Below are 27,392 nucleotides of genomic sequence, written 5' to 3'. Positions count from 1 at the left end.
GCCGTTGAAGCTGTGTCATAAGGTTGTACTGTAATATGTCTTAAGTATATTTCTTATGTGTAAACACACCACACACACAAGCAGGTACTGTGGTAGAGAGAGATACACAGTAAGAGACATGGATTTAAAAAGGAACAAGGTCTTATTTAGTGTAGCATTTATTGATACTTATTGAATTACTGATGCTGATCCACAGTAAACCAAATGCTACGTCCTTTGAGATTACGTGGAGAGAGAAACTAGTGTGTGTGTGTGTGTGTGAGAGAGAGAGAGAGGTCTAAATGTTAAATATGTGTATTATGTGAATTACAAAACCCAGCAGAAGTTTTACCTATGAGCCAGACAAAGTCATGCATCTATAAAAAGTGAACGAGGGGGGAGAGTCCAGTAAACGCCACATAATACAAAAACTTTTGCCACTTACACTGAACACAACACATCATTTCAAAATCAATTTAGAAGGAAAACACCCGGCTGCTGGAGTGCAAACAGGGCAGAAAAGTTCTTTACGAGTTATAATCCCTGCCAGCCCCTTTCCTTTGGGTGCATGAGAGCATGCAACAAAAGGTGCCCACCACTATCGCCTATACACAATTAACTAAAGCACCAGCATTATTCCATTATCATAAGAATGCTGTTTGCAGTGGTGGGGGGGAACTCCTCGGCATTCATGGACGTGGCCAAATAGAGCTCAGAGCTTTTATCTTCTCAATTACATGCGGTCCACATTTATCACACTACCTACTGACATGTTTGGACACTTTTTAAGTGCAATTTGAAGTAATTAATTTATGCTGGCAATTTAAATAACCAGTTTAAAAAGACAGAGTGGCTTAGAAGTGTAACTGACTTGTGTAGTTAATTCAGATTATGCTACAACTTCATTTCACTAAGCAGGATAATTCATCTTAACTCTTGGTTTTCTCATAATCTGTGATTTCAAATATGATGTAATATTACAGCTCTAAGTTTAGTAAAGATGATTGACACATGCAGTAGCCTCTGATCTCTAAATCTCAAGACTAAATGAATGCTGGATGATAATATCTTGTTTATTTTCGAGTTTTTTATCCTTCACTTTTCTCTCGCTTTAGAGTCTTTTGGGGGAAAATGTGAGCAGAAACTGACCACAAGGTGTCAATGTTGGTGAGCAACACAGCAAATCCCAGTAGGATGCCAGACTCCAATAAATCAGATGAGATGTAGTGAATTCTTCTGGAGAGCAGTAAAAGAGAGAAGAATAGCCGACAGTAAATCACACGGCAGTTAGCGGTTCTAAAAAGACACATTTGGCACTTTTGACGAAACAATTTTGCAGCCTTAGAATGTGAACACGACTGTACACACTGACGCCTCAGCTTTAGGACTCTGAGTCACTGTTTTGACCTGTCTTTGCCATTTTCCTTTATAATATGAAATGCTTTATTAAACTTACAGCCCAGGCGTGTGTAATGTGAGTGAGGAAGAGCATGGCTTGGTGATTGCGTTGGTGTGTCACAGATGGACCCAGGATCCGTCCTCCATCATGATTGTCCCCCTTTACTGAGAAAAAGGTCCGACACAGGTGCAAGTAATAACGCTGATAACGACTGCAGACGGCCCTGCTGGCTTATTGGCACAGCTGAACTAAGCCTTTATCAATGGCATTACATACCTCCACCAAGGCAGACATGTTTTCACCTCTACCTGTTTGGGTGTATTTATATATTTAAAGAAAAAGGGAAACCATTTGGAACATTTGAATGAAGAATCAGCAGATTTGTTTTAAAAAAAAGATACAGAACAAATATGGTCAATTTGGTCCAAAGCTGATTCAGGTTTTGATGTGTTGTTAATAGTTACAGAAATGCTGTCTGACGCCTCAGACTTGGTGGAGGTATGTGCTGCAATACGTGTCACCCGAGTTACACTTGTGCTCTCGTTACCTGTGGCCTCCGATTCAGAAACTGAGGCAACATGTCAGGGAATTAGACAAGAAATTGTGTGTCTGAAACCTTTACCACTGAAACAGATCCTCCTGAAACAGAGCCACATGCAGGAGGGCGACATGACAGTGATGAGCCAGCAGGTGGATGATGCTCCTCAGTAATCCTGGCGGTGATGGGGGAGGTGGAAGATGACGCAGCCTGAAAGACAACATGACAGATTCATTCAAAGTATTGGACAACAACGCCGCTTCCAGGAACGTGGGAAGAAAGTCGATTGGTCAGATACGGTTACATGTATTAGATTTGTGAATGAGAGGAGCGTCGGCTGTGTGGGAGCGGAGAAATGACTCAGGTTGGAAATGATTGACAGCTCAGAGGGGAGACCGGCAAGAAAGGAGAGGCGAGAGAGGAGATCTCCTGTACTGAACTTTCACATTTTATGTATAATTCAACTTTTCTCTTCACTGCCTATCCTGCTCTGTTTCTGGGCAGGCATGTCTTGTGAAGTCCTCCTGGGTGTTACAGGCCCTTTGACAGGTCTGCTGCAAGAGCGCAATCAAATGACAAACGGCTTCAAGTTTGCAGCCTCCTGTTGACATTTGCACCCTATCCTCAGCTTCACCTCTCGCGCTGGAACACACACACACCCATTAATTCTGAGGAGAATGGGAGCAAAATGTCAAAGACTGGAGTGTGGGAAGGGTCAGAACGCAGAGTTGATGTGATAACGACATCCCTACCAGGATCTTTACAAGCTTTCCCCCCCGGACAACTTTTACAGGCACATGTTCATATTTTATTCAGCTTTGTTGGGCTCTGAGCAGACACAAGGTTTCTCAGTTGGCAAGAGTAAATCAATTCTGCTACCCAGATTTGATAGTTAAATAAATCAAATCAAATATAATAATACAATTAAGTCATTCAGAACCTAGATATTGGGCTCAGACGCATGCAAATGTTTCCAATAATGAGTAGAAAAAGTATAATTTAACCGATTTTAGAGAATGGCTGCAACATATCAAACTGAGGAAGATGTGAAAGAGAACATATATTTTCTCAATGCGCTGCAGTTTGGAATTTAATGGCTCAAAATCCCTCAACCAGGGAAAATGTTTGCAGATGCAGCACGTTGAGCTGAAGGGCATCATCTCTGACCAATAAGCACCTCTGCAAAGCCCAAAGGGTTGATCCAGGCTGGAATAAACAACCAGCTTTGGTTTACTACATCTCCACTTCCATTCATTATCTTCTTACAGTTTAAGTTTGGTTCTTTATTTCGTGCTGGCATATAGGTGATTTGTCTGCATGGGCAACACTGCCAAGAGAACAAACAGTACTTTGGTGTTATCAGTGTTTAGAACTGGACCTTACCCTGTAAATCCTGCTTCAATCGGCTGTGGGGGGAAGAAGCTACGGAGCCCCAGGAGTGGAGGAGAGACAGTCACTGTTAAATAAGTATGACAGAGTTAGTTTACACCTAAACAGGCGATATTATGGTGATGTGATGTGATTTAAAAACATCTTGAAAATGAATGTGTATCTGTGCTCAGATGCACTTGAAGAGTAATGGAAAGCCTTCCTCTTAGGATAACAACACAAGTCACTTCAAGTTAATGTGACGGCTGCTTTATCATGTGAATAATAAACAGTAAATAAACACTTAAGCGAGAGAAAAAAGCAACCGCGGTCGTCACATTCTGCTTTGGAAACAGATTTCAATAACAAAAGCACTGAAAGATGGATTTAGTAACAATTTAAGCACTGAAATGAGGCAGAAAGTTCAACCTTTTTACTCTTCTCCCGCAACAGAAAACTTATCTCAGACATCACAGTACAAACATTCATCAGACATTGGGACGTTTACAAGCTGTATCTGGGATTTACAAAACACACACCTCCTTTTCCTTTCAACCATTTAATAAAAGCTTGTATATAAGAACATTTGTTTTTGTGTTTTTTACAGCAAATGTTAAGTTGTTTCGACGGGGAAATTCATCATGGGAACCGACTAAAGTGAGAGTTTATCATCCCTGCGATAAAACATCTTTTTCCTGCAAGGCATTGTTCCAATCGTTCACCACAGTTTGGATCTGAAGCAACGAAGGAGAAGAGCGAGCTCATCCCGGGGCCTTTAAACGCCTCACCAAGTATAGACTCTTCAGATTGGACTTTTATTTGCCTGAAACACTTATTACAAATATATAGATATAGCTTTATATATCTCAAATACTAATATAAATAGGAGTCGTTTAAAGATCTGGGCATTATAACAAAGTGCAAAAAGGAAGGGGGAGGGATTAAAAAACAGTAATACCTCCATAAAATCTTTCTTCCACTCAACAGCAAAGACAATATACAACTGTCATCATAGCACTCTCTCACGTTTAGCTGCAATAGGCTTCAACTTCCCATTACTATATCTATTCCTATTACTGTTTGAACGCTACAGTGGCCATGTTTGTTCTGTAGATGTACAGGAGAAACGGTGCTGAGAGAGAAGTGGCTGAACTGTCTTTTGTCCTTTTTCTACTTTAAAAACCTACTGGTCCAAAATATCACAAGGCTGGTTGAGTTGCCAACTATCAGAAGCCCGACCAGTGATGCAACCAGCAATGTGATATTTGGAGCAATCACGCACAAGAGGCGGGCGGCAGGGGGGCAGTATCACAAGTAGAAAACATAAAAGACATGAAAGTCCTGCACAGAAAACACAGGAAGTCACAGCCGTGCAAGATTTCTGCGCCCAAAACTTCCTCTTCTTCACAAACATAACATCACCGCCGCCTTTATCCCAAAGTTAGTCACGTCGCTGCATAATCACGGGCAACAGGCTGCTAAACAGGGAGCATCTGTGAAAACATGATAATACGGTTATACAGGCCGTTAACTGTGCACCAGATAAACCGTGTGCATCTACAGCAACATAGAGACCACAAAGCCAGTATCACTAACATCACCTCAGCGTCGGGTCGGGGGAATCTCACACGCTGATGAAGTGTCATCACGGGGAAGCACTTTGAGTAGCTGAGAGACGCGTTCACACAAATAAAACCCATTATGTACAATTCATCCGCCATTAGTGCTCAGATGCTTTTGAGACGACAAGAAGAAAATAACAACCCCGCCCCCACCCCCCCCCATCCTACAGGTTATTCTCCTCCAAAAGCAGTTGGCAAGTACCAGGTCCACACACCGTTATCAAGCAAAATCAAAATGCTTTCAGTTACTTTCGCTTCGTCGGCAGGGAAATGCGCCGTGTACTTTTCAGATCATTTCACGGGTTTGAACGTTTGTTTCCTTACGCCCAGTACAGCAGTGTCTTTGGTGTCGCTAGGCGCAAGGCAAATATTTCGGCTTGCAGATTTTCATGGTACAAACATTCAGCATCGTCGCCTTCTTCTTTGGCCCAAAAAGTACCTTGAATAACTCTTGGTGGCGTGTTTCAATGCTGTTTTGAATTTGAGTGGGCGATTGCTGTTCTCACCCACTCACAGTTCATCAACAAGGTTGTGATTACCAATCTCAAAGAAAAAAAGAGATTATCAATACAATGAAAGAAAGAAGTCATGAAATCCTTTTATCCTGATGGTTTCCTTCTCTTGAGGCCAGTGTTTGGATGGTTAGAGCAAACAGGTTTTGTCTCAGCCGGCTCGTCCTTAGAGGAGATATGAACTGTCATTAATGCCCTTCCAGTCAACATTTGATAACAGTAAAACATGGGGACGCTCTATTTGCTCGAGGAAAACAGATTGGACTGTTGCTGCATATGTATACTTGTTGATTACCAGGCTCAGATTCTAACCCTCACAGGAACGAGCACGTTGCATTTCCAGTGCAGTGAAAATTGTCGGGCACTTTTTTCCATTACCAGCTGAACACAAAAGGCCGAGTAGACGTCCATCGCTTCATCACATTCTAGGCAGTGTCCAGCTGGGATGCAAGTGAAAGCATTTTGACCCAAATCTGGCTTCACACACACACACACACACACACACACACACACACACACACACACACACACACACACACACACACACACACACACACACACACACACACACACACACACACACACACACACACACACACACACAAGCATAATCACACCAAGACCACTTGGTCTAAGACCTCCGTAGAGATAAAGACAGTTCAAAAAAATACAGTATATAAAGTTTTAAACATTGGAAGAAGTATGAAAAAGGGTCAAACCACAGGTAAACAGGAATGTGGCCCTTTGTAGGAAAATATTACCACGGCCCGGTTTCACAAAGTCAACTCTTCCCTCTTCCCTCCTCAGCTCAGTCCCAGTACAGGTGTGTGTGACTGTCCTCTGAATGTGTTGGACCGTTATTATGAAGTGTGATAGGATTTGAGCAAAATGCAGATCATTTTGAAATTCCAGACACATGATGCTTTTGCTCCTGGGTTTGATGAGATTGACAAGTCCTCACCCAACCAGGACGCAGGTGTGTTTGAGCTGGATCAACTGTACACAAACCTGGCTAAGGCATAGTTAGTGGAACAGATCACCGTAGCTTTAGTTTATTTCAAAACCTGCACATAAACAAATGAGCGAAGATGCTTTTGGGAAACCAGGCCGATCTCATGGATATTCTTAAACATAAACCAAGGCAGGAGGGCAAAAAACTCCAACTTGAGATAATTTTTAGTAAAAGGGGACATTATTAATAAATACAAAAATAACAGATATGTACACAACAATGAATTATCATAATACTTTCAACTTTTCTTCAAAATGCCATAGAATGTTTATGTTTTTTTGCTTCAAATGTCTCTGTAGCTCAACTGTGGTGGTCAGCTCCGAAAAAAACGCCTTTAAGAATGATAAATTATTATACAAAGAAACATCTGACACCATAGCAGTAATTCCATTTTGGATGCAAGTCCTGTTTCTTGCAACATTTAAAAACAAGATTTAAACAGAACAATCTTCAAAGCGAAAAACCTGATTTCTTCCTATGCTGAAAAATGTTTGTATGCATTGATGGGACGTCGCTGCTAACACGAGACCGCTTCTTTCCTTGCATGTCCATGTCCTCAGGTGGCACTGCTGGAGACGGAGAAGGGAAATGAGACAAAGCCAGGGGAGTAAGTGCACTTTGAACACGGGAGCGCTGGGTACAAAACGAGACGGTCGGTGAGCGAGAGAGTGGGAAGGCGAGGGAGGCCGATGAAGCTGATCGAAAGCGAGAGGGAAGGAAAGATCGTAGGGAAACACGGGGAGAGAACGAGGGTGAAAGAAATGCCGAATAAAAACAACGTGAAACTGCTGCTATCCCTTTCCATCTTTCCCTGAGGAAGAAGAAAGTGGAACATGGAGACAAAGAGTGGCTGAGGTGGCACAGTTGGGCTGTTAGTCCTACAGTAGTCGTGTCAGCAGACTCTTCAGTATCTGACTCCCAAACCTCCTTCCTTAGCACGTGCTCCAATACGGGAACAAGGAAAGAAGGATCTGAATGACCAGGAAATAAAATCTTTTTGGGCAAAAAAAATGTCACCTGAAATCATGAAGGAAGCCTTTGCACCTTAGCCAACATCAGGCAGACTCCCTTTACAGAGAGTGTGTGTTTGGATTCCACTGTGGGGTTTAGAGAAGACAACGACCACAGTGATGTTAGGCAGCTTTCCATCGCACAATCCACCGTGACACGGACGGCGCTGTGGGCGAAAAGAAACTGCCGTGGAAGTGGAGGAAGAGGAAGAGCGGCTCCAGAACCCGGGTGTCACAGTGGATGAACCCAACAGTCGCCGAGTAAAAAGGGATCTGATGTTGCTGAGATGAAGCAGTCTGAATGCCGTCAGTGGAAGAGAGGTTAGGTCAAAGGTCACAAACTGCAGTGGCCTTCACAGCTGCCCGAGTTTCTACACATGTTGCCGTCAATGATGCAACTTGGCCTGCGAAGAGAGGAAGAACAACCATTAGAACCTTTTAAAATGTGTCCCATCGTTATATACCAATGTGATGGTTATACTGATTTCTACTGTCAGATGACCTCAGGCCTGGCTTGATGATTCAGTCAGTGACACTCTGAGGAGAAATGCACTTTGGGATACTAACCTGTCTTGGAGATTCCGGTCTGGAGGCCAGGATTCCCCCACTGCTGTTCCCTTTCCCAAATAGGCTCTCCAGCCCACCTGCCTGGCTCAGCTTGCCGGCCTTCCCTCCGTATGAGCTGGGGCTCCTCCTCTTCCTCCCCTCTGCTCCTCCTCCATATGCCAGAGGTCCAGAGGGAGGAGCTGGGGGCACATGGGAGGCGGAAGCTGTCTCCTTATTGGGTGAGTAAGGAACGCCGGGGGTGCTGGGATCCCGGCTGGAAAGGACGAGAGGAAGAATACAGTCACGGAACAACATCCCTCTGATGTTTCTTCATGCATCGACTGTGACATCATAATGACATTATGAGGGCTGTTAGGGCATGACATCATTCATGAGTCTTATTCATTCAAGCTCGTGAATAAAAATGAGGGATTATGTAGTTCACAGATTTGATCAAAGTGAACATTAAATGTTTGAAATGTGTCAGAAAAACTTCAAGGTGAGCTGAAAACACAAGTTGGACTTTAGTTGCTTAACAGACTCACCTGTTCTGAGAGTTGTGGCTTTGAGACCCGTCAACTCTGACAAGCCAGTCTTCTCCCCTGCTCCAAAACCTGCTTCCCCCGCGCCCAAGTCCTATTTTCTGGGCTTGGCTGGCAGCTGCCCCCGCTGAACTTTGTAATGTCGAATGAAAGCTGCTGCCGTTCCTCTTGTGATTATCCACAGTTTGAAATAAGGACGTAGAAGAAAAGGAGGAAGACGAACATTTCCTCTTCTTGGATCCCACTACAGCGTCCTCCATCTCTTTGGATGGGCGGGCGGCTTTATGCGTGCCATTACGGGCTTTTCCCAGCGCAGAAACAGACGCTAGGGTTTGCGGGGCATCTCGGATGCTGAACACCCCAGCCAAGGATGCGGACTGAGGAAAGGTGGCAGTGTAGGAGAGAGGGTTGGAGGTTGAGGAGAGGAGAGGAGGGGTGACAGAGTTGGGAGAGGGAGGGAGAGCGTGTTGAGAGTTGACAGTGGAGGTACCAGTGGTAGAGAGGGAGAGCGGGCTCTCAGCAGCCAGAGGCACCTTCCTGGAAACACAGAGAATATGAGGATTTGAATAGTACACAAGTAAGATAAAAGTTTATTACCCCGAGGGAAATTACTGAAGATTCCACCAATATAGCTTTACGATCGGAATATCAGTTGGTAGATTTCAACATTGACAAGTAGAGAAATGCAAACTCCCACCTCCACATTTGTGCATTGAGGTGTTTCTCCACCATGCTCTGGAGCGCCAGCCTCATCCTGTCCCATCGCCTGTCAAACACGTAGTGGCCCCGCCCCATGAGTCTGCTGCTGAACACGCAACACTGGAGGGAGTAAGGGAGGGAGGAGAGGAGTGACGGTGGGAGTCAATAAGAGTGATGGGGGCGTTGATAGAAGAATGGGGAGAGCAGAGCGCAGAGATGGAGAGATTAAAGACAACGTGATGGGGAGATGATTGCAAAGGACGCAGAGGGAAATATAAGGGGGTAAAAAGGGAGAGATGGAGGGTGAGAGCATCAAAGAGATAGAGAGGGACATGAAAGGAAAGAGGGTGTCAAAAGAAAGGGCAGAGAGACGAGGAAGAACAGAGGACCGACAAGGAGCAGAGAAAGGAAAAATCCCAAAATCCAATTAACAAATGGGAAGGATGGTGGAAAAACAACAGAGGAATGTATTTAGGATTCAAAAGAGAAAAGGACACTGTGACTACACAGGGACTAGATGAGTGTGAGACCATCCAACTACACCCAGAGAAGGACCACTTCTGGAACTGGATGCTTTGTTCTGCGTTTGTAAAGGAAACTTCTCCTGATTTAGTGAAGGTATCCGATGTGCTACTGGGCATTTCCTTGAGGTTATGTGAATGCTGAGGTTTAGCACCAGAACAGGACAGTGATGTTCAGGTAAGTATTTAGCGGCAGTATTTACCCCCAGCGGCTGTGGATGGCGACTGGAGAAGTGGCAGGCAGGTCTGTGAGTGTCCTCTGGCGTCTCCGCGTCTCCTTCGTCACTGGAAAGCCGTCCGTCGTCTCCCCAGCTGCGGGGAGAGGATGCCGGGTTTGGGTTCGTTGGGTTAGGAGCAGTGGGGAGCGCTACCGGGGGAGCGGCGGCGGCATTGGAGGAGGAGGTGCTGGTGACTGGACACCTGATGACGTGACAGAGGGAGTAAAAGGAGACAAAGAAGAAGGGGACAGGACAGGGTTAGATGATAAATGAAGAAGGAAAGGAAAGGTAAACACAACGAGGGAAGGGTTGGGGAAAAAAGGAAAGAGGAAAATAGTAATAATACTATAATAGTAAACTGTAAAATGAAGTGTTTGCTACTGAGGTAAAACCCTAAGTAACCTCCCTGTAAAAACAGATGACTGTACTTTAAATAGAAAAGGGAAATGAGTTTCCTATGAGAGCCATTTGACAACGGGAAACGCTCCATACTTTCGCTATTGTTTCTCCTTCTGCTGCTTGTGTTTCTCTTGTGACTCTTGGATCACATGGTTGTTTACAGCATCCCCTAGTGGAAATATACATGAACAAACTCTGCGTCTGGGTCTGGGTCCCGTTCCGGTGAAATCTCCAGCAGTGTAACAAATCAAGCATTTCAAATCCTAATAAGTTCCAACATGGTGATGAGGATTCTTCAATACAAATGAAGATATCTTGCTGAAAAATGTCTTTAGGAAGAATTAAAGTCACCCATCATCATCATCGTTCAGCCATTCTATCCTCTCTTCATCCCCTAATGGCTCAATTACGTCTGTATACCCTGCAGCCATCTCTCCCTCCCTCTTCTTCACTCTAGCCTAATTTGATCCTTTCCTTCCCTGCATCCTCTCAGAGAGCAGCTTAATCTGGGACAAACTGACATCTGTCCACCCTCCTACCTGGGTATGTACGCATTGGCCAGCCGTAGCTTCACCGTGGACAGGGGTCGTCCGTTGGGGCAGTGAGGCTTGACGGGAGACGCGGCTTCTTGTGACGCGGCACCCTGGCCGCTGCTTTCCTTCCTTCCCTGCGCTCCGTCTTTGTCCTTCTCCTTGTCCCTCTCCTTCGCGGCTTCTTTGTCCTTGGCCTGCCCTTTGTGTTCGGCCAGGAGGACGTCGAAGAGTTTCCTGCGGCCGAGAACGGCTCTGCGGTGGGTTAAGGAGTGAGTCTGAAGCCGATAACAGAGGAGGAAGGAAAGTCTCAATCACTTCTTGTATGTTGTCCTACGTCACATGAGAGACATTTGAATAACAATGCCGAATGGTAAAGAGGTCAGTGTGAGGCTGAGGACACTTTAATCAGCGCCCTGTGCTTTATGGGCAGTTTCTCCAGCCATTACACCACAGCGCTGCTCATTTCACACCACACCAACACCGGTAACTGCTGTCTGTGCATGGCAAGTGTCTCCCCTTGTAGCTAGTCTGGAAGGTAACCAACCGACATTTGGATTGCCGCTGTCTGAAGCGGCTGAATTGGAGCGGACAAAAGATTGTTTCCTGTGTTCATTCACCGCTTTAGAGATCATCCTCTGTTACAAATTTGAATAAGAGACATTCTAGAGACATAAACAATGATATTACTACATTGCTGCATAAACAAATCCAAAGGAACCGTAATTACTTAATACATACTTTGGTAAAGCTTGCCAGATGTAATTAAAAGACAGCAAATGGCATATTACTGCTCAGGGATGTTGTGGCCACATCTATAATTATTAAGCTCTGCTACCCAGTATTAAGTACAAAGTGGGAGGTGCAGACGTAACAGAGAGACAGATGGAGAGAAACGATGTCATTGCTGGGTCGGAGTCCTGTAGCTGTAATTGTTAGCGGGCCCTTAAATGTTTGCACTCGTAAACAAACAAAGCCGCTTCCCCGGTCCGACACAGGGACTGAGAATTAAAAGCCTGTTTGGGAACGTCTCCTCTGGGAATTGTGCGGAGGTGGCATTATTGAGACGAATTACACTGGGTTATAATCTGTCTGCATCAGAGAGTGCACAGTGTGTGTGTGCGTGTATTTGTGTCAGTTTATACACATTTTCCCTGCTGAAACCATGCTGCTTGGGATGTGTGTGTGTGTGAGTGAGTGAGTGAGTGAGTGAGTGAGTGAGTGAGTGAGTGAGTGAGTGAGTGAGTGAGTGAGTGAGTGAGTGTGTGTGTGTGTGTGTGTGTGTCTGTGTGTGTTTGTGGGTGTGTGTGTGTGTGTGTGTGTTACCTTGCAGGTGAGTGACCGCGTGCATGGTCGTTTACTCTCCAGGTCCTGGACGCCACAGTGCTTGTTTGGATCGAATACTCTCGCTGTAAAAAAGTCCACACCCAATAAATTGATACTCAGTCTTTATTGAAAACTGAGCTGCAGGACATTTATCTATTTGACACTCCTTTGATCACTCAGTGGTGGACTATAGCTTGTCTGAAGGTGCGGTGTGTGAGGTCCATTTGAGACGAATAAACACTACAAACCAAGCATCTTTGTTGTGACAAACAACACGGGGCCAAATCAGTCTAGATGGGAGAAACTGGCAGCCAGACAGGAGTCATCTGTCACTGACAACTTCACAAACTCTCCTGCCATTTACTAAACAGATCCTACCAGGGAAAAAAATACGCTTGATTAAATGCACAAGCTTTGGTGTTTATCCAGCCAGAGGTTGAGAATGTTTATCAGACACAGACACATTTCAAACAAACCTCCACTAAACCCATTATAATCATTCAAAGCATTGCAAATCTGTGTATGCAGTGTGTAACTGTAAGAACGGTGGGTCAAAGAAAATATGGTTTAAGTGTTTACAACCTGAATGTGCCAGTCTCTTTGTCCAAATGAGGTTGGGAAGGAAAATGCAAACAAAACCAAGGCCGAGCGCTATAAAAGTAGGGGTTGTAAAATAAAAGTAAAAGCTTCTGAAAGATTCTAAATGAATATTTTGAAAAACAGTTGGACCTTAGTGTTCCACACACACGAGCAGGCATCTCACAGCCTCTTATCAGCAGGTTACCATAAACACTGTTCCTGTCCGAGAGCCATAATCTACAGCGGGCCCTCTGTGATAATCCCTGTAATCTTTGTGTGTGTGTGTGTATGTGTGTGTGTGTTTGTGTGTGTGTATGTGTGTGTAGTATGAGACGACAGCCCTGGTGGCTATGAGCTGGGTAAACAAGTAGTTAACACCGCACACGTACCGAGACATAAACAAACGTGCGCGCGTGCAAGACGGCGTCCTGCTCGAGACGAGACTAAAGTGAGAGAGAGCCTGACAAGAAAGGTTGAAAACTAAAGCAGAGAGAGAGAGAAGTGAGCTGAGAACAAGAAGAGGACATGAGGAAAAAGGCAGAGTCAGAAGTGTAAGGAAGGAAAAAAAGACAGTAAATGTGTGAGAGAAACAGGAAACAGGCAGGAGTTTTAAAGAGAAAGAAGACAGAAAATAATGATGGAGAGACACAGGAGGTGGCAAACAACCTCTCAAAAAGATGAGCAGCTTTTTTGGCAGCTGGGATGAATCGTCACGCGGCACGATACGGCTTGAAGAAAGAAAGAGAAATAAATAAATAGGCGGGAATGAGGAGCAGATAAAAGAAAGGGGGAAGCGAGCGGGAGAGAGAGCTTGAATAACATTATTACCTCTTTCCTTTTAAGTTAGCAGAGAGGTGATGAAACCCAGCGGAAAACTATTTGAATATTGATCGCGGGCAATTTTGATGGTATCACAAATAAGGCTGGCATGGATATTTTGTATTTGAAAGGGGATTCTTAGAGATGGCCACTAGGTGTGCTGATCGCCATGTTTCCAGTGTTAATGGCAGTTGAATTTGATTTAGAGTTGCAGGGGTTAAGAGTTAAACACATTTAGACACATACAAGAGTGAAACCAGGAGCAGGGGAGAGCGAATGAAGGAGGAGAGAGAGTGGATAAGAGATGAGATGATGAGAGACTAGAAAGCATTTAAGGGTCGACGGGTTTATTTCAAACTGCTCGTCTTTAAGTGAGGAATTCTGAAGTAGAGCTTATTAAAGTCAGTGACGGTGTGCGGTGAGAAATTCACACATTTGCAGCAAACAAAGTGCGTGGTAGCCTCACACTTATGGGAGGGGAGCAGGTTGATGATGGGCTAACGCTGCTGGCTGTCATAAAAATGTGGTAGAATGAATAAGCAACGCTCTCCACTCCCTCAACGACATCTGATGAGGTGCCTATGATGAAGAAATTTAAGAGTCCGACTGCTCCCGTTAGTCAGCAGCAGAGGGTTGTGGGTGCGCAGCTCTGAAGTGTGAATGAATGAAACAGGGATTTGCTGAAAAAGGCAAGTTTTCGCAGATGATTTCTCTAAATAGAACGGTGACGTGACAACAACAAATCCTCTTACTAACCTGATAGTCTTTTCTGTGACCGGGAGGCAGTCTTAGTTCCGTTCTGCTGCTTTTTGTCCGTAGGCGATGATGACGATGATGATGATGTCAGAGCACTGGTGCGGTGAGTGGGAGAGGGTAACGGGGAAGGTTTCCGGTCCAGTGGTGAGGGAGACGGTGTAGACGCCGGTCGCTTGTTCAGGGGAGAACGCGCCGGGCTCGGCCGCCTGTCCAGGGAGGACGGAGGTGTGGCGGAGCGAGGTGTTGATGGCCCGCCGCCACGGCCATTTGCGATCTTCTCGCCGGAACGTTGGGAGGCCGGAGCCGCGAGGGAGGGAGATGGCGAGGAGGAGGAGGCAGAGGTGAGACGTACGTGCGACCCAGAGTCCACTCGGCTGAGGCAGGGGATCTTCTCCAGGCTGACCACCGGGAGGGATACGCTGAAGAGGAGCGGGAAAAGAGGGAGACAAACATGAGCCATCCGTGTTCAGAGTTGTTACAGGTGAAGCACAAGCGCAGGCGTGCACCCACCATGTCTTGCTGCGCGCTCCCTTTGGTGGGTAAACGGCGAGCGGCGCCTTGCTGAAGCGGGAGTGGGGGTAATCTCTGGGGACCCTGAAGGCCAGCGTGTCCCCTGGGCTGGGAGCCACAGGCGGGGCCACTGCAGATGCCTTTGGCTTCATGGGGAGCAGGGGGCTCCTGGAGGGGGCGGGGGACACGTGGCGCTTCTCTGAAACAAGACAACAGAGACAGAGGTAGAGACAGATGTCCAAGGATGGAGGCCAATCGCAGATGAAGACACGGCCAAAGGGAGAATACAGGATTAAGAGAATACGCCCATACGGAGAGGATTGGTGGAAGTAATCGTTGAATACAGTATGTTCAGATGATTGGTTGTATTATCCCACTGCCAGATGGCTGTACTGTACTGTACTGTACTGCAATCACTGTTTAAACTTAAATCAAATGTACTTTTCTGTAATAAGCAACTTTCCTGACACCATCTGATGTTTCCTGGTGTGACAGACTCCACCCATCTGTTACTCTGTGCCGTTCATAAAAAGGGCCAATAAAGAGATTTAACTGCTATTTGACACAGATCCAATCAGAACAGACCTGAAAGGAAGCCAGGACACAGAAGGAGAGGTCGAGGGGAATAAATCAAGGAGCTCTGAGGGGGTCCAAAGCGTCTCACACACACACACACACTTACGGTTTTTGCTATGCATGTCTTTGTGGGAAGCAAGGTGGGGGAGGGAGAATGAGGGATGTGGTCCAGGACTGTCTGTCACTCTCTGTGTGTCTCACAGGGAAACTACACCCTCGCTACCTGAATGAAAACAGAGGGGTGAACATGTCAGACTACAACTTTAACGTACTTCCAATCTGTGCATTTGGGACAAAAACTACAAACAAAAGCAGCGGACAGATAGTGTTACAAAATACCTGTACCGCTAATTCTTCACTAAGGATGTCCCCAAGGTGACACAAATCATTGACCAAAAGAGTACTGATGTCATTTTTTTTTTACCCGGTAACCACCAAAAGTGATAATGTGCACGTGTGTGTGACAATGATGTATGACCCTGTTAATGAGTGCAGTAGTAGTCCACTAACAGCCCCACGCTGAAACCACACAGACCAATAGACTGACTGACCTTGTGTGTTTGCTCAGACTGCATGAGCGCAGATGGAAGTGTGCCGGTGTGTGTGTGTGTGTGTGTGTGTGTGTATGATACAGCCAATGTGTGTAGTGTGTGGTGACTACTGTATGCATTGCAATGTGTGTGTGCGTGTGTTTGTGAGACAGATGTAGCCTACCTACAGTGCATGAGCATACTAAATGTATGTCAGATATCTGTGTGTGTGATTTGTGTGTCTGCATGTGTGTGTGTGTGTGTGTGTGTGTGTGTAGCAGGTGTGTAAATAGGCCACTCAGAGCAGAATCGGGGAAGCAGCTGCGTTCAGACAGGCAGGATCAAAGTCCAGAGCCTCATTTGTGTTGGTGCACTTATAAAATTGAAGATGCAGTTTCACATTATTAAACTAACACAGGTTCTGTTGATTCCACTGTTCAACGCAATTTTGCTGTAGAAAAGCACTTGGAAAAAACCCTGCTTGAGCGTTTACTTATTTATGGCAATGATAGATATACACACTCTCCCTCCACAGAAACCCACAGTGTAAATTCACTTCTTTCAGCATTTTGAATAGGAACACATTTTGGACCTCTGGAGTGAAAGAATGAATGATGAAGAGATAAATTTACTTTTTCTTCATCGTCTTTTGCGACAGAATCCTTCCACTAAGTAAGGAGGTAGAGGAGCTACCCGTCCTGATTTACAATACGTGGACGGCTGCCCAGGCAAGGTCACTAAGCCACTCAACCACAAGGGCACCTCGCCTCTAGGCTCTCCTGCCTGTCGTTATGGCGATGCCGAGAGCCCAGCTGGCCGCCGATTGGCGGCCAGCTCCTGCTTCCTCTTCCAGGAAGAGGAAGCAGGAGCTCAGCTGGGTTTTGTTTACATCGAGAGGGGAGGATAAGCGATGGAGGAAGAGAGATCAGAGAAGAGAGAGAGAGGCAGAGAGAGAGAGAGGAGGAAGATGGGAAAGAGGATGAAAAGAGAGAAGAAGCAGTGTCCAAGTTTAAAATAAGGCCTACAGGGTAAACTATACTGGGCTGCAATATGTAAGATCTATCCTAAGAGCTGAAACGCTGCCAACAAAAACTGTTTAAATTACTTTGGACTACAGGAATTCCACAAAGCCTCATTTCACCTCATAATTCTTCCGATTTGAAAAAAATGTTATGGCAGAGGGGTTTAATGCAAGAATGTGAGCGAGGGGAAAACGTGCTAAATGTGCATTTTTATAGAACCAAACATTCCACTTCAAACATCTTCAGCAGGTCGTTTTTTAAAAAATGCTTTTGACTCCTGGATGATAATAATGAGTAATGAGCACATATGGAGCATTTAATACTGCAGGTAAAGGCAGTGAATGATTTGAAGTAATGTAAAATAGATAAATGGCAACATGTCATATTTTAATCCTGAGACGACAATAACAAAAGAGTCAAAGGAGAACATACCTCTAATGGATTAACTTGCAAACTCATGAGTATGTACCTCAGCTAAGGGTTCAGACGTGGCCAAGCAGCAGCACAATAACAAGATACTGAAATGTACAACTGCACCAGGGAAACAAAACTAAGCACATCATCTCTGCTTAAGGGCAAAACTTTCCAACAAACGCCAACTACACCACAGCCCACGCACACACGCAGGAACAAATTCTCACACTCACACACCGATCCAGTGAACAGCTCAAACGCTTGTAAGTTTAGAATAAAACCAAACCGGAAAGGATTTCATCCCCCCCCCCCACCTCGGTTTTCAAATAATACAACACTACAGAGTTTTGAGAGGAAGAGGAAGAGATGAAAAGAGGCGAGTAGGGCCTGAGAGAGAGAGAGAGAAACAGAGACGGAGCGAGAGACACTCCTACCACAACAGCAAAAACCCTGTCATTACACACACACTGCTTACTCACACACACACACACACACACACACACACACACACACACACACACACACACACACACACACACACACACACACACACACACACACACACACACACACACACACACACACACACACCTGTGGAAATATCTCAACGCGTCACAGGTGACACCCGTCGTCATGGGTAGCATGACATGTTCCGGTCTTCTCTATTATTTGCAGATCATGTTGCCATCCTTCAATCCTTCAATGTGAGCACACACACACGCTGTGGTTAGTTGGGTTAATTTTGCAGCCTGTCCGAGGCGTCTTGTAGCCCACGCACGAGCATGAAACCCATCCCTTTGTATAGTTTGCATACAGTGCAGCCTGTGTGGTTGATCAGAGGGAGCATGGCACTCACGCTGCCAGAGTGAGGGATTTATCCCATATCCCACTGGGGCCACTTACCCTAAGAATGTACACGCTCCCTTTACTCTAAGGAGATTAAAAAAACAAATCCACTTAATGCCTTTAATGTTTAAAACTATATACTACATTAAAGCTACCTACAGCATTTCTACGGCAGACGTGGCATATAGCAGACACACACTCCACAGAGCGGCCCAGCAGAGCAGAGCAGAGCAGCACAGAGCCGCAGACCCCTGAGGCAGCAAACACCCCCTCTGTGTGTGTGTGTGTGTGTGTGTGTGTGTGTGTGTGTGTGTGTGTGTGTGTGTGTGTGTGTGTGTGTGTGTGTGTGTATGCATGCTTCTCTGTATATGTAAGGCCTCCCTGCTGACTTGCACAGGTCAACCGTGAAAGTAGACCCCATGATAGACGCACACGCACATACACACACTTAACAAATGCAAGGACATTGGAATGAACATTAGATGCTTGGTGCTAAGTGGTGACAGCATCGACAGAACCATGACGCTAGGAAAGGAAAAGTCCCTCTGTTGTAATGTATTCTATAATATGAGCAGTGGCGTTGTTTAATCTGTGTGTAGATGATGTCGCTCCTCCTGTAGATGATACTGATAGTGTCAGGGGAGATGACAGGGGCAAGATAACACAGTTAGAAAAGTTCCAATAAATGCGTTCAACCTGACAACTTTTCAAGTCCTTGGCCTGTGTCCTCGCCTGTTGGTCCACTAGGGTTGGCCCCATAACATCACAATGAGGCCAGGAGATCATTAGAACATTTCATGGTAAGCACTCTGGTGATTCCCGCTCATACTAGGTGTGTGTGTGTGTGTGCGTTTATTACCCGAGGCTGTGTGTGCGTGTGTGTGTGAGCAAGCAGAAATTCAGCCAACAGGAGGGGGGGACCTGCAGGGGGCAGGAGCAGGCTCAAAACAACACTGGCTGCCAGGAACCTGTGTGTATGTGTGTGCGCGCGCTCGTGCATGTATTTTGTGTGTGTGTCTGTGCACATACACCACTGACCTGTTTCTGCTGAAAAACAAAAACCGAGTATGTGCGTGAATGTAACACCGCTGGCCTCTCTCCACTCAGAGACAACCTGTGTGTGCGTGCGCGCGCGTGTGTGTGTATTCATCGAGCGAGACCGTGTGTCTCCCTCAGCTCCGACAGACGGCTCAGGCTGGTGCACGTGCCTCCAACAGAAGGAAGCAGCAGCTCACAGGCAGTTGCGAGCGCACTCAGCGGAGCCACAATCAAACACAAACAAGAGGTTGACGAACAGGGCGACGGGCCAATGAGAGCCGCGCACAACACTGCTACCACTATAGCAACAAATACTCTATTGTGAGGGCTTCAACTCCTCAACTCCTCCATTTGATTTCATGTTGACATGTTAACTATAATCAACCAGGTCACCACCAACATTTGTAGTTTAAAGCAACAACAGAGACAGTAAGAGAACTACTGGCAAGTCTATCAGCCCCGCCTCCTACATCAGCTTCCTACAAACCTATTTCAATTCCACACAGTCAATATAAATTAAAATCACTTTCCAATCATGTATTAGGAATTTGCATCATGGGGGTTTAACATATAGATGCATCGTTTTAGTGCATTACTTGAACAACTGTATGTTGTTGCAAGGGAGGAATCTTTGAAACAGCCCTGCAGTATTTGTTTTGTGCCTCACGGTGATACCCTGAGGTTAGTGTGTTTTACTGTGAGTGAATGGATATGCCTAGAGAGAGGGGTGTGTGTGTGTGTGTGTGTGTGTGTCGTACCATAGTGTGTGAGGATGCCCTGAGGAGTGACCACATGATTGCAGACATGGCAGATGACGAGACAGAAATCCTCCAGAGCTGGGAACTGGCCGTAGACGAGCATTTCTGGAGGGAAAAAGAGGCGATAATGATTTATTAAACCTACTGCTGGAAAAGAGGAGGCGAGAGAGAATCATCATTTAAAGAATTCAGCAAGTTTCTTAGAGGGCAACATGTCGAGAACATCCCTGTGTCCCCAGCTGATCACGTCTTCATGTACTTCAGCATACAATGAAGAGTTACACAATGCAACCGGAGTTACTCTGACTGAATGACTTTAATCTTGCATGTGCTTCAAATCTACGTCACACATTTTAACTGCAGAAAATAATAGCCGTCAGTCAAAGCGGCTTTTATAGCTAAGCAGATCTCCTTCAGGTGTGCAGTGGTGTATTATCCTCCGCTCGGCGCCCTCAAGCTCTACACGTCCCCTCCCATTCTGCCGTACATTCATCTCATATAGAAACACTCAAAGAAGCACCTGGCAGTTCAAGTTCATTCTTTTTTTCCTACCCCTCAAAAGCGTTTATAGAGACAAAAGAAATCAAGAGGATGAAGCGCATAAAGGAAGATTAGTTCAAAACAGTAGGTTTTGTATTGAACCTGCACACAAACGCCTACACAACTTTGGTTTTAATGCTGACCATCTGTTATCACTATTATTAGTGTGAAAGATTAGGGCGGCAGTCCAACAAATACTTGAATTTAATGAACAAACGTGAGAAGACTTGCAGAAGTGATGTGAAATTTGTGTCATTTCAAAGGAAAAATGAGAAGAGGAAGCAGATTTTACAGACTGCTGCGTGTGATTCTGGAAATGAGGCAGAACAAATAGCCAGACAGAAAACAGCAGACTCCCATTTAACACACTCGTCCTCAACGGTTCAAAGTGACAGTCCAAGGAGATGCGCTACGACAAGACAACCCCACCCAGCCTGCAAATACCCATTCAAATATTGACAAAGACCGGCAGAAAAAAACTGCGATTAACTCTTCTGGCTAAGCTTCTAAAACCCAATCAACCTGTACCCAAACAAGACCCGGCCACAGAAAGCACCACACATATTGGCACTGAGCTTAAGCCAGACTTGCTGAGGGGGAGGTGTGGGAGTGTGAGTGTGTCTGTGTGCGTGTGTATTTGAATTTGCATGGACGTCTGTTTGTCTAAGGTCACGAACAGAAAGCAGAGAATGTGTGGGTGCCTACGTCGCGTTGTCATGACCTTGCATTGTTGGCGATTTCCCTGTCTTATGGAATGTCAGCGCCACCGGTGGTCATGCTAAGCACTCATGAGTGTGTGAGTGTGTGTGTGTGTTTGTGTGGAGAAAGAGGAAAGTTACAGAAAGCCATTCAAGGTCAGGCGCAGCTCGTAAAAATACATATGTCCAAAATGTGTGTGTGATGCTGAACATGAGACTTATGGAGTGGGGGATTGAGTGTGTGTCTGTGTGTGCTAAGGTCTCATTTGGGAATATGTCTTATTCAAGGACAGTCAATGTGGTAACATGGTTGGTGCTGATATCTTATAAGAAACCCACACAAACAGCATCTAATGAGGATCTCTTGTTAAATATTCGCTCAATCTAAGAAGTAAAACAAAACTGTTGCTCAAAATTCAGCTACTCCTTTTGAACATCTACATATGGGATATAAACATAGCTGCCTCATCTCGGTTGCTAAGCGTCCCCACTGATGCAATTATAGTGACATGCTTTGCCTAAGGGCACCTTGTCAGTGAAGGGAGAAAAGCTTCGCTCACTCACTTCTCAGATTTTCCAGGTAGTCCTCGATTTGAACAAGCAAGCCGGTGGCCATGACTCCAGCTCTGCCATTTCGAGTAAAAGATGATGAGCTAATAAACTGCAGGTTTTGTTAAGGTTACAGTTAATGACCTGGTCAGATTTTAAATTGGGAGCACAGTTAGTAGGTCAATTTTGCATGACAAGTGGCTAAAATGGCAGAGGTGTTTCTGTTCAAACAGATGATCAGCATCCACACACACAGAGTTCATGTCTTTCCTGCAATCCCTTTTTTGAGGGAAATGGGCACATTTTCTTGTTCAGAACCTATGAACAACGAACTGCCAAATAAAATAAGCCAATCAAAATTTACGATCGGAAAAAAAGAGTATCTGGCAAATGGTGAATCCCAAAGGTTGCGCTCACAGAAAAGGATTTAGTGCGAGCGGTGAAAAAAAAGCAAGAATGCAATTTCCTCTGCATCTGCCAAGGCAAATGCAAACGGAGTGTGTAGCCCATTTCTGCAGCCATCGTGTGTGTGAGTGTCTGTGTGTGTGTGTGTGTGTGTGTGTGTGTCTCTCTCAAGCCAAGCGCCACAATCTTCTGCCAAGTGACTGACAGGCCAGAAAATGAACTACAAAACAATCAGTCAGTGGTGAATAAGCAAGTCTGGAGCTACTAAAACAACCTCTCATTGGCCAATGAATACTTTTAGTGCAACTACAACAACTTCATATTAGTGAATTAGTGTTTCCAGAGCTACTTAAATAAACGTATTAGTAAATGAAGGGTGTGAAGCCGGTGACCATCAGGAGCTTACGAGGCACAGAAGTGTTACTCAGCCAAGGTTACAAGGTTAATGACCTACATTCAACCATTTTAAGGGGAACGTTTAGGCATCGTTTGTGGAGGCTTGCAACCAGTTACATTGACTAGAACTACTTCCTCTTTTTTTAAATTGGCACACCGAATAATGGTTGGTGCAGCACCAAAATATGGCAGAGCGTAAACAAGCTTACAAGCGCCTGGCTGGCAGCTGGTGTTTATTTCCCATCCAGGGTACAGTTGCAGTGCCGAGTCTACACACACTCATCTATTCTCTCCATTTCAAATAATCCATCCCAGATATGAAAGCAGGCCTATTAGACGTCAAGATGGTTCTCGGATCTTGTGTGAAGATTGATGCCAAAGTCCCATTTTTCTCTTAATAAGCGAGTGTTTCATACCATGAGTGGACGGCGGGCCTGCGCCTACTCCGACAAAAATGCTGGTCGAAATGCAAAAACACAGTGATTACTGGGGGTTTTCCTTGACAGATGTTTTCAAAGTTGAATCATCCAGGTAGTTTATTTTAACAGAGCATAAACTATCCCACAAATGGAGCGTGAGCAGGACTTTAACGGACAGTTTATGAGGGTTAATTCAAACTTGCTGTGCAAAAAGGTTGAAAAGCTTGCAATCTGAAATCTCCTCCTTTATAATTCCATAATCTAATCGGAGGACAGCAGATTCTTTATTCACTGGCCAGGCATTATATTTCTCTTATTTCATTAAGCTTTAAAATTCTGCTCATATCCTGACATGTAAAGTTCTCTGAAGTAGAATTCACACTGTCTGACTTTTATGCATTTTTCAACAAAGCCATCTTTGATAAGGAAACAGATGATATTCTAGCTACAAAGCTAAAACAGGAAACTCTACCTCACTATATGGCAATTGCAGAATAATTAGTAAATGTGAATTATTTGAATGCATACAGTGACAACTTGCAAACTCTCCTTTCATCTTCAGAACAGTATGAGAAACTACACACTGCAGCCTTGATGTTCAACACTCTGCAAGGAAACCAGTAGTGTGTGTCAAACCCATAACAGGCTAACGTGTCTAATATGGTGGTACACGTTGGCAGATGGTAATACCCAAAAATCACAGACCCAGTATGATGCATATAATGATCGTTTTGGTTGTGTTCAGAGAAGGGAATGTGACACTGAAAGCATGGGGCTGAAGAAACACACTCATATCCCTTTGCCTCTGTTTATGACCGTGTATATGTGGGTCTAATTGCTAGGTGAAAAGTGAAACCAAACATGGAGGAGGATAACACACCCAATCTAATGTTGTGGATTTCACATTCTAATTGAGGCTTAAACTGGCAAAGTAATGTACAACTAACATGGAAAACCAGTGAAGCCTCCTTTATTGAAAACTATAGAATATTGTGCCAATGTGGTGTCAGAATGGGAGGTTACTGCCAATTCTTACTCCTAACCGTCTGTGTAGTACACACACACACACACACACGCACACACAAAAACAGCGGCATTACAGCAGCTCCTATTTGTGGTGAGATGATGACACTAGCTGCCAGTCAAGTCAGACTATGTTGCTGTCAGACGTCATCATCTCCACTATCTGTGTGCACGACTCTGTGCACACAGAGTGTGTGAGTGAGGAATAACACGTAGACACCAATCCCTTCCTGCACCACACACTTATTACTGCCAACCAAGTGTCACCATGTACAAATATGTGGGTCTGTGCACTCTGAGGCAACTCCTTAACCACACATGGATGAATCTCTCTTTTTACTAGTTACAGATATACAAGTAAAGCATTTTTAATGTACCACTCTGTGTGCTGCTGGGCTGGCGGGTGCCTGTTCGTGTGTGTGTGTGTGCGTGCGTTTGTGCATATCACTCTCTGAAGGCCTTAGAGTCAAGTTGCCAACAGATCAGCAATTCTGGAAACACCTCTCCAAATTGGCTCAGAGAGAGGAAGATGAGGCATGTGAGTGTGTGTGGGAGAGAGTTGGTATTTGACCAGTGAGAATGTTTCCCTGGTTCTGTGTTCTGTGTGTCTCAATGTGGTCTGGAACAGGCTCAAACTTTCAGGCATGACTAAGTGTGTTACTGTGCAGCGCGGTTCTCCTGAGGTTATTTATAATTGGTTTAATGAAGAGGAACTCCATTGGCCCCTAGGGCCGAAGGTGTGTGTGGGTGTGTTGGTGACAGTCCACCCAACACACTTCTCCCATAATGACTGTCAACTACACTCCTTAACAAGAGTCCAACCACAAAACAATGGAGAGAACAAGGCAGATTGAAACCAAACAGCTGAGCCCATCACTTGAGTGTCATCAGCCTCTAGTGCCATTTCTAAAAGCTCCTCCATAGTGCAGACATAAAGTAACCTGGGTAAGGTTACATAGGTTAACCAAATATTCATATTTTGTAACATAAGTTAGTATTCTTACCCATTCAACGATATAAACAACAACTAAAGCCAATAGTTATCAGTAAGACATTTGTTCCAGTAGCAATACTTAGTAAACTATCTGCCATACTGTACCACCCTGGCGAGCTGACAGCTGCAGTGCGTGTGTGGCTCCAGATAAACAACGGTGCCATGTCTGCTAAAAACAATAACAACTCGGCGTGTGAGCGGCAGCGTCGTGTACCGAGTTTAACTTCCTCACCTTGTTCGCCGAGCTTCTCTTCTCCGGGGCAGCAGAGCTCGCCGTCGCTGCTCTTCGCGGACGAGCCTGCGTTCCAAATAAGAGAAGAGCAGCCACTTACAAAACACAACAGCAGGAAACAGCGGCGAAACAATCAAAACTTTGCTGCGCTGCGCGGAGCCGAGCTGCTCCCCCTCGGGGCTGCTATCGGGGTTAGCATTAGCCCGCTAGCGCTCGTGCCCGTCTCCTTTAAATCAAGTGGAGCTGTCAAAGCTAACAAACTTACAGCTGCCGGACAGTTGCGGGGCTGGTTCCTGTGCGCACAACACATACAAACTCGGGCACGGCAGAGGTGAGCGCCCTTCACCTGCCCCGTGTAAGCCTGTCCAAGCGGCTTATGAATATTTCATTCGGTAGTAATAATTTTGACAGTTACTTTGCCTCGCATTGACAGAACCCTGCATGGTGGAGGAGCTTACTCAAGTCAATCAGAGACAGTTGGACCACGCACTTCCCGACAGTTTACCCGCAAAAACAACAACGACACCGATGTGCCAACTTACTGTTAAGAAAACGTAGTTTACCCGCACTGACGAAAGAAGACCAAGGTTTGCAGAGGAAGCGATCCGGACTTGGTATTTGGCGATCCAGTGTCGCCATTGCTCTTCCTTCTTGTTGCTTTTTTCCTCTCTCTCTCTGCTTCGCACGCAGCAGCAGGCGAAAAACGAAAGAACGAGACAGACCTGACGTCACCTTCGGGCGACTTCGGCGTTGCTCGGGCGGCCGTCGGAGGCTCGAGAGGCCGAGCGACAGACAGGGCACGCTACCCGAGTTCAAAAGTTCAGTTTAAACAAGAACCAAAACCCAACAAAACAGGCATCACACTGGAGAACACAGGCAGCGTTTAAACTTTTTATATAAAATATTTGTATTTTTTATTTATTATGTATTTACACTAGATATGAAGCGGTCCTATTGCTGTCAAAGCCGCCTTACACACATCCTCTCACAGGATTGTGTTTTTTCCCTGTATTGATGACTTTTTGGTCAATACATGTCCCAATAACACCAGTGATCAATATAAGACTGGCTTTATGATTCACTACTAAATTGATGAAAGCTATAGCATACTAGTATGTTGTAATATCACTTTTGCAATTTGCAGACACATTTTACAGAGGCTCCAACAGAATCAACTTGTAATGTTAATTCATATTTTAATCTTAAAGCTTGTGTGCAAGGTTTCCTGGGGCATCATGGGAACACCTGAACATGATCCTAAAATAATAACAATAATAATGATAAACTTATAAACCCATTTGTATTTGTCCTGGCCTGTCAGCTTCACTGACAGCAGGTTTTCCCAGGATGTGGGTCTATAAGAGGCAAATGCAATTGCAATGGGCGCTGAGTGGGTTAAGCCCACGGCACTACAACGGCCTCTTGTGGCTGAAACCAGAACCTGTATTTCAGACAGAGAGACAGGCTCATTTAAGACAGACATGAATTCATCCTTTGTTTCTCTTTTACAAGACACACATCTGCTTTTTACAAAGCATTTGAGATGGAGTGGACAATAGTTTTCTCTTTTTCGATGGTTTTAACACAGTAGTTATTTTTAACCTCATAATCTCAAGAACAGTCCCAAATCAATTACTCAACTGAACTACACTGATGAATCCAGTGCACTCACACTGCTGACTCCATGTGGTTGTCCTTTTAGCTGAATCAGGGGAGAGTGGGAGAGAGAGAGAGGAAATTAGAGCCTTAATGAGGGCAAGAAAATGAGTTTGATTTGTTATACTGTGTCAAATCAGGTCACACACACACACACACACAGACACACACACACACACACACACTGCTGTTCTCTGTCATATAACCACACCAGCAGTCTCCACCCCCTTCTCTCTGTCTCTCCCTCTCTCTCTCACACACACACAAACAGGTTGATTCAACCACAATGTTGTGTTTGTTCCCCACAATGCAATTATTGAGGTCACAGGACAAGCCAGCACATAAACTCCACTTCCTCTCTGCCTGCTTTCATTTGTGTTCGCCTTCTAGACCCTCTAGAGATGTTTTGTT

The 27,392-nt window shown here is 45.1% G+C and overlaps 1 protein-coding gene across 4 annotated transcripts; it reads right to left on the bottom strand.

Moving 5' to 3' along the window:
- Positions 1-5,190: 5,190 nt before the first annotated feature.
- atxn7l1 (ataxin 7-like 1) lies at positions 5,191-26,018 on the bottom strand. Of its 4 annotated transcripts, none has more exons than XM_076153185.1 (12): positions 25,868-26,018; positions 25,326-25,391; positions 20,070-20,174; positions 14,886-15,084; positions 14,376-14,794; positions 12,222-12,304; positions 10,905-11,173; positions 9,952-10,168; positions 9,226-9,347; positions 8,532-9,065; positions 8,008-8,260; positions 5,191-7,844 (listed from the first exon to the last, which is right to left on the bottom strand). In XM_076153185.1, the coding sequence occupies exons 1-12, from the start codon at positions 25,962-25,964 to the stop codon at positions 7,827-7,829; spliced, it is 2,382 nt and encodes a 793-aa protein (XP_076009300.1). In that variant the 5' UTR covers positions 25,965-26,018; the 3' UTR covers positions 5,191-7,826. The 4 variants fall into 4 exon arrangements, with proteins under 4 accessions (XP_076009300.1, XP_076009309.1, XP_076009317.1 ...); XM_076153194.1 differs by having other exon boundaries at positions 25,889-26,018; XM_076153202.1 differs by lacking the exon at positions 25,326-25,391.
- Positions 26,019-27,392: the final 1,374 nt, after the last annotated feature.

The sequence above is a fragment of the Genypterus blacodes genome, unplaced genomic scaffold, assembly GCF_046128005.1.
Source record: "Genypterus blacodes isolate CSIRO-AG114 ecotype Tasmania unplaced genomic scaffold, CSIRO-AGI_Gbla_v1 ptg000007l_1, whole genome shotgun sequence".
Taxonomy (NCBI): domain Eukaryota; kingdom Metazoa; phylum Chordata; class Actinopteri; order Ophidiiformes; family Ophidiidae; genus Genypterus; species Genypterus blacodes.
Note: the sequence above shows the minus strand (reverse complement) of the source record. Positions and strands in the feature narration are given on the sequence as shown.